Source organism: Sycon ciliatum, unplaced genomic scaffold (genome assembly GCF_964019385.1).
Source record: "Sycon ciliatum unplaced genomic scaffold, ocSycCili1.1 SCAFFOLD_2539, whole genome shotgun sequence".
Taxonomy (NCBI): domain Eukaryota; kingdom Metazoa; phylum Porifera; class Calcarea; order Leucosolenida; family Sycettidae; genus Sycon; species Sycon ciliatum.
This window is the reverse complement of record NW_027044853.1, coordinates 2,521-10,534: the sequence shown is the minus strand read 5'-3', so window position 1 is coordinate 10,534 and position 8,014 is coordinate 2,521. Positions and strand designations below refer to the sequence as shown.

At 45.2% G+C, this 8,014-nt stretch overlaps 1 protein-coding gene across 1 annotated transcript; it reads left to right on the top strand.

The window, feature by feature from the left end:
- Nucleotides 1–2,763: 2,763 nt before the first annotated feature.
- LOC135830666 (uncharacterized) lies at nucleotides 2,764–7,690 on the top strand (the record flags this gene model as incomplete). The annotated part of the gene is given in 3 exon segments (XM_065342892.1): nucleotides 2,764–3,010; nucleotides 4,781–4,888; nucleotides 7,616–7,690. Coding segments are annotated over 3 exon segments (317 nt in total), but the record flags the coding sequence as incomplete, so codon positions are not given.
- Nucleotides 7,691–8,014: the final 324 nt, after the last annotated feature.

Below are 8,014 nucleotides of genomic sequence, written 5' to 3'. Positions count from 1 at the left end.
TGAACCCTCTAGCAGTGATTACCCTTAGGCTGCTGCATACAAGTGTTGCACGTGCGTATAGAGCAGCCAGACATAACCACCAGGCCTCACCCTATTTCACTCATGCCCTGAGCATTCTTTGCGATTTTCATCAGTTCCTTGGCATAGTTCTCTTCAGCCTTAGCTCTGCAAAGAAAGAAGACAAAGTAAAGTTCATACAGCCGCGTTACCACCGGCTATACAATTGTGTTGAGAAACGTAACCAGCTGGTAGAAGTTTCCTTCGTGCCAGGCCACCACCATGCTTGATTGTACCAAGGTGGCAGATGCAGCACCTAACGGTGAGGGTGATATGGTAAGCCCACGACCAGTGCCCGACAAGAGGCGAAGCCTCATTAGCTGCATTCATGTTACCCTCATTCTGAGTGAGTACCCAGTTGACCCTGGATGCCGGCGCAATTTATTGCAAGATAAGTGGTTCACACGTAAGCAGAGCGAACGCTCCTTGCTATCAGCACGGGTATCGAACTTCAGGCCTCAATATTCACACGCCAAACACAGCCAAAATGATGGGACAAAAGCGAATCGAAGTCTCATAATAATATAATAGTTCTATTACAACAATCCACCGATTGAACAAGATAATGAACAAACAGACAGTATGATGAGTGTGCACAGACAGACACTTAAAAGCAGTAACAAGACATTCAACAATACATGTTTGTTTGAATATATGTGTGTGTGTGTGTGTGTGTGTGTGTGTGTGTGTGTGTGTGTGTGTGTGTGTGTGTGTGTGTGTGTGTTCATATTTCAAGAGACCGAATCAATGTTCAGAAACCGCGCCGCATCCTCAAGTGACACCTCAGAGCAATAAACGCGTTCTATGTTCTGCGCACCTAATGGAACCTTTACGCGGGTTGGCACTCTATCAAGCGGTTGGAAGTTTCGTTTGTTATCAGATTGGTTGTTCTCAGGCTCCATTCTTGTCAAGACAGCGATTTTTCACAGAATTAGAGAGAGAGAGAGAGAGAGAGAGAGAGGAAGGGGGGGGGGGAGAGGGGAGCGAGAAAGAGAGGAGGAGGAGGGGTTGCACGCATTTCTTCAACGTTTTGGAGGGTGCAGCCTGCTCCGTGCAAAATGGAAAGTAGATAGGCCAACACACGTGCAGTTTGCACAGTCTTCTACAGTATGACCGGAGTGGTGCAATCGTGCTCTCTCTCTCTCCTCTCTCTCTCTCTCTCTCTCTCTCTCTCTCTCTCCCCCCCCCCCCCCTTCCCAACCTAAATCTAGCACCTCTCGTTTTGTTTTGATCACTTGCCTCTGCTTGAGGAATTCCTCAAAGTCAGCTGTCATTCGTTTCCCATCCTTCAGGCGCTTGATCAGTGCCTCATATCCTTGAACTCCGGTGAAATCAGTTTCCTTTTCAACACAAACCAAATAGCAACAGAAAATTACTGGGATATAAAAGCTGATATTAGGCCAGAAAAGACCATGTACCAGTATTATCTATTTGCAGTGGTAGACAGTTCCTGATAACTTGTATCCATTCCATGTGTCCCTGCTCCTTTTTACATAATTATAATATTGGCTCAATATCTGAGTTTGAAATAATATTAGTAGGTCTAGTGCATGTAATCATATTGGTACATGTAAACTCAAATTGGTCGATTTCATTAATCTGGGTAGGTCTCTCTGCGTCTACCAGTGATACAACTAGCTGACAATGATACAGGAATAGAGTCTGATTCACATGGTCATCAGTACAGCTGGACTCTACTGAACTCGAGGAGAGTACAGCGTTCCACACATGAACTTTTGAAAGTACTGTAGATCTGTATGCAGGAGTTCATGTAATACAGCAGATACTATGAGCCCCCGAGTACCTACCCAAAAGTTGTCCACGAAGGCCATGATGGCCAGAAAATTTCCAGCTGCACAGGTGCTTTCTTCCCATGCACTAAGGTCTTCGTTCTACTATTACCACCTGCCGGTTGGCCAAAGTAGCGGCCAAATTCAGACACCAGAGTCTGGGAAAGAATCAACACTATTTCTCTATCGTGTTCAGGACAGCGTTACTGACAGACAGTCTGAGAACATGAACAGTTGTAGTGCATTGGATATTCCAGACAATGTATAATGCTCGAACGATACTAGTACTCCACTGACCATAGGTCTTGTAAAATCCAAGATCTAAGAATATTCTGTCAACGAAGAGGAAAAATCTGAACAAACAACACATGTGAGCACTGCATGCTGTTCAGTAAAAGGCATCCTAGCTTGGAGGTGGACTTGGAGGAGCTGAGTACTGTCTGTACGATACTATCGGTAGTTGGTCTGTCTGTAGACCACTGTAGACTGTGTAGTGTAGTCTGTGCAGATCAGCATGATCAGAGAGAGAGCATGATACCACTTTTACCAGTGCAGTGCGCGCGAGTCCACAGGTCCACGATCGATCTGTCGACTGCACACTGTACTGTACTACTAGAAGTAGTACTGAGTACTGAGTTACACTACCGGTACTATCAAGAGTTCATAATAATTATGAACTCTTGCTAGTAATATTGAGTATGTACTGTGACTGTCATGACACGTCATAGGCGCTAGGCATAGGCTGTAGTCATTGGTAGTCAGGGTAGTGTAGATCCTGCACTCGACCGTTTTGTCATGTATTGTTGTGTGTGCATATGTATGTACATGTACGTATGTGGCAGTTCAACTTTATACGTCATGGTCGGATCGATTGTAAACAATAAAACATACTTAATATAGTATGTGGGAAAAAAATTAATTTCCTGATATCATTGTCGAGTACAAAAATACACAATAGTCATTGCAACGAACACATTTTTTATCTTCTGAGTACTAGTATAGTAGTAGTCTTTCACAAGTTGCTTCACAATGGTAAGAAAGCTAAAACACCACGAGCAAAAGCTCCTGAAGAAAACCAACTTGGTTTCTTGGAAGTCAGACAACCCTCGAGAAGTGAAAGTGATGCGAAAATACCATTTGCAAAAGCGAGAGGATTATCACAAGTGAGTATGTATTTTCAAGTTTGAATTGCTTGTCTACTTTAGCAGGACAGCTCGTGTAGGACCTCCTCTTTATTTCGGTATCCAATTTGCCATTTTACTTGAAAAGTCACCAGTTTCTTCCTGCTTTGGGTTTCCTGTGGATCTAAAACAGGCCCCTCAAACTTGAGCTATTATGAATGAAAATATTTAATCACCGTTCAAGAGGAAACACAGCATTTCAAGTTAGGCCATTGCCTTCATATGAAGAGATTCTTCCTGCACTGTAATGCTGAAAACTTCTGCGCCAGTTTTATCTTGCAATTATTTGCATGCACCATACATCTGCACAATACTCTCCAAGCGGTCTCTGGACACCAGCAACTTACTGGCCGCTGGCAATGTTAGTGAATTGACTCACATAGGGTTTATTATTATTTTTTATTTGAGTTTGTAGCACTTACAGTACAGACATAAGATCTACATATCAGCGTTGCCACCGGCTATACAATTATGTTACCAACCAGCTTAGCACTTGGCTTTCCCGAAATACGATCGATCGTGAAAGCTTTGCTCGGTGCTAAATCGCACCACGCTATAAAGAACAAAGGAATGACACAGACCGTAGAACATGAGCCATCACGCGTCTCCGGTCATTAAGCTTGCATACCTATAATTGTAGGCTAGATCATGCAGCTTACATTAGTAGGTGCCATCTCCTGTACTGTTGTTCTCTACAGTCATGTGGGAACATGATTGTATTGGCTCGCACAGGAGTGTGTGGATATCAGTGCAGGCAGGGTTATGATTGGGTTAGCTGCTGGGCAGGCATGGGAGTGGATACACTGTGTGTGTGTGTGTGTGTGTGTATGTGTGAAATCTGTGGGTGCACATCCAGTGCATTTGCAGATTTGCATGCTTCTCTTGTGACGGGCGTATACATGGTACATGGTGTGTGTGTGTGTGTGTGTGTGTGTGCCTGTGTGTGTGTGTGTGCCTGTGTGCGTGTGTGTGTGTGTGTGTGTGTGTGTGTGTGTGTGCCTGTGTAGGTGTGCCTGTGTAGGTGTGCCTGTGTGTGTGTGTGTGTGTGTATGTTGGTGTGCCTGTGTGTGTGCCTGTGTGTGTGTGTGTGTGTGTGTGTGTGTGTGTGTGTGTGTGTAGGTGTGCCTGTGTGTGTTAGTGTCTTGGTGTCATTCACATTAACTCCATGCTGTTTGCATTATTAACGTAACTTGCATCATGTCTAGCGCGAACCGTGATTTTTTGTTTTTGCATCATGCCTGTTCAAAGTTTCACCTACACAGGCTATAGTTTGTTACTGACTGTACTTGTAAGAATGATTCTTACTGTAATGTACTTTCTTCTGTGAAGGCTGCTAGAATCAACCAATTCTAACACGGTGCTAAGAGCTAGCACTACATTCTAGTTGCGCTGGTGTGGGTGTGTGTAGGTGTGTGTGGGTGTGGGTGTAGGTGTGTGGGTGGGTGTAGGTGTCGGTGGTGTGGTGGTGTTGTTCTAGCGCTAGGGGGGATTTGTGGGTAGATATTGGCTGCGTGCTCAATGCCTCACTTCTTTTTCTTCTCCCAGGAGACACAAGGTGCGGGTCAAGATGTGGCTTGTGTGTGCACTTTGTTGAGCATGTACTCTCCAGGTGATGTAGGTCAACTCGCTTAGCATAGTGCTAGTCTTTGATCATGACTGCATGTTCCACTCACTCAGCATAGTGTGCATAGTTGCTAGTCTCTCATCATGACAGCGAGTGTTCATATTCGCATACTGTGCATTTGCTTGCAGGTATACCATGCTAGCCAACGATGCGAAGAACCTTGCCACCAAGCTCAGAGGGTTGCCACCGGCTGATTCCTTCCGCCTACAGATGACAGATCAGCTGCTGGAAAAGCTGTGAGTGATAGCAAGATTGCATTAGCCGAAGTGGGTAGCCACACATAGGGGTTAAAGATGACGCTGTTTGTTTGTTGTTGAATAATATTGCCGTGTCATTGTAGTGTATATAGTAAAAGTGGATGTTGCAGATTGTACAGGTGCAGCGCAGGACTGTTATGACTCTCGCGACTAATGATTCAATTGAAATAGGATAAACACCAACTTCAAGGTAAACTGTCAGGGGAAGCCAACTGCCTTAACCCTTTAGGGCCCACAATTATTTCAAGAAATGCACTGCATACGCGAGCCCAGGTACTCATCTGGTCGTAACTTTGGTGTCCATTGGCCGATTTTGGTGATCTAGAACTTTCTGGAAAGCTCTTGGCCAGAGGAACACACGATACCCAGCAATACATCACTCGATCCACAGAACCAGCGCCGCAGCGCGATACGGCGTTCCAAAGCCAGCATTGCGAGCGCCCAACTCAAATTCTCTGCCATTTCAACAAATTGCATCGCAGATCGCTCAATTTTTTTACTAGTGACCTGAGAAACATGCCGTTGCGAAGACGTGAACTATCTGTAGCTGCGTGGGCCGCGAGTCAGAGAAAACCCCTAAAAACGAGTTCAAAATGCACGCGCTCGAGTTGACTCTGTTGAACGAATTTAGTTCGAGTCTCGTATGTCCGCTCTCCGAACTCGGATCGCTTTCGGGTTTTTTCGAGCCGATAGCTGAGACAATTCTAATGTCGATGGCCCTTTCGATTGTCCGATTTGGTCAAGGGACAGCCGAGTTACGCCAGGTTGCGCTTTGAAAAGTATGCACTGTACCCTGGTACGGATATATCCGTACTATGGGCCTCAAAGGGTTTAAAAGGCCACACCGTTTTTTCTATGTTTCGCGTCCCCGCGCACGTGTATTTCACAGCCAGAGTTCCCAAAAAAAGTAACATGATTGTACATGTACATGGTAACTATTATGTTGGCATCATTTGTTCTATTTATTGCATGATTGTACCCAGCTCACATACATGTACATGTACCTGTGTGTGTAAGCTGGGCCGCAAGTCACGCAGTAATCATGCCGCCTGTGTTTGGACCACACGCATGGCAGAGGCTTGGCTTCCCATCCAGCTGATAATGCTGACACAGTTTGGCCAGTTGTTACCAATCAGTAGAGTTTGCATTGTGCAGTAAACTTACTTTGCGACATTGTATTGAAATGAATACACTCATGACCCATGTATGCATGTGTGAATCAATATACATGAACAGTGCCGAGTCTCTAGCTCCACTGTACACAAATGCAATGCACGTACACTTTTTTTGGATGGCTTTATTTGTTCGCCCTCCCTCATTGATTTCATCGAATAAGGTAACGCGAAACATAGAAAAAAGCGGTGTGGCCTAAAAGGGAACAAATGCCAGCCCCGCCAGGACTCTATCCTGGCGCCCGCCAGGACTCTAACCTGGGACATTGCTTATCATGAGCAATGCCCCATGAGCTATGGGACGAGGCCGAACCTAGAAGTCGTCGACAAGCTTTTCAGTTTTCACTCCAAAGGCAGCTCACAACACGCACCACACATGTTGATGGCACTTGGGTCTAGTGATTCATCCGAAATTTCGTAAACAACGAATCTCATTTTTCTTACCTGGCAGTTGCGAATTCTGGTGTAAGGTGATATTTGTGCAAGAAATGACTTGTTCTTGCCACTGCCACTACATTGCAGCTCTGGGTATTGAAATATGATATGCCGGTATGTGTGATACACAATGACAGCAGTGACACGACACATACGAGTACTACTGATTGTGCACAGACAAGCTCAACACATCAAGACTCAGCAAGAGACAGCCATTTTATTCAGCATCCAGAGGACTGACTACATGTTCTGAAACTTTCATCCATGCAGTTCTTTCCATTTCATTTTTTCCAATTATTATTTGTCTAGAAGAAAAGAAGTAGCGACGACCCGGCCATTATGGAATTCAATACACCACACCACCACATTGCGCTCTTGGCCGATTCAAACTCTGCACTCGCATCACCATCACCACAGCGAGGACAATTCCGGTATATAGATTGATATTGACAATGACCCTCCAGACAGCTGTTTCGCTCCTTCCGAGCTCATCAGTGGAGATGGTGATGTGAGTGCAGAGTTTGGATCGGCCAAGAGCGCAATGTGGTGGGGTGGTGTATTGAATATTATTTGTCTACTAGTACATATTCTTCCACGACGTCCTTTGGAGTGCGAATATGCACATTGACGTCACAGGCTCAAAGTCCAAATCTGGAGCGCACACAATTACGAATATCTCACAGACACTGTAACCTTGGAAGAAGACGCTTTGAGTCAGCTCCCAATTACTACGAAATAATGACTTGGCCAGATAGATAATGACTTGGCCAGATAGATCTTGTGGAGCCGACCATTTGTCTGTTGCAGCTTGTTTGATCAGACTGTTTGCACTTCGTTCGAAAATGTAATTGATGTGCTTGCTCCCCTGTGTTTGTGTGCATGCGCGCTTGTGTGTGTGTGTGTGTGTGTGTACGTGTGTGTATGTGTACGTGTGTGTGTACGTGTGTATGTGTACGTGTGTGTGTGTACGTGTGTGTGTGTACGTGTGTGTGTGTATGTGTGTGTGTGCATGTGTGTGTGTGTGTGTGTGTGTGTGTGTGTGTACATGTGTGTATGTATGTTTATCATTGTTGTTGTTTTGTGTGCGCATACTGCTTAGTTATTCAATGGGGCTTATTAGCACAAGGAAAAATCTCGAGCTGTGTGAGAAAGTGTCATCGTCAGCATTCTGCAGGTTAGTCAGCTAACAGGTACCACAGTGTACTACACTGCACTGTACTGCACTACACTGTACTGCACTGTACTACACTGTACTGCACTGTACTACACTGTACTGCGCTGTACTGTACTACACTGTACTGCACTGTATTGCACTTTCAAACGACCCACGTGCCCTTTGCTAGGTTACGACCAATCAGCAGCCTCGGAGAGCGGGCTTTGATATTCCATCAAAGCCCGCTGTCATTGACAACCTGTACGAGAAAACCATCAAAGCCCGCTGCCATTGGCAACTGTACGACAAAACCATCAAAGCCCTGATCATGCCCAATCTCAGTCT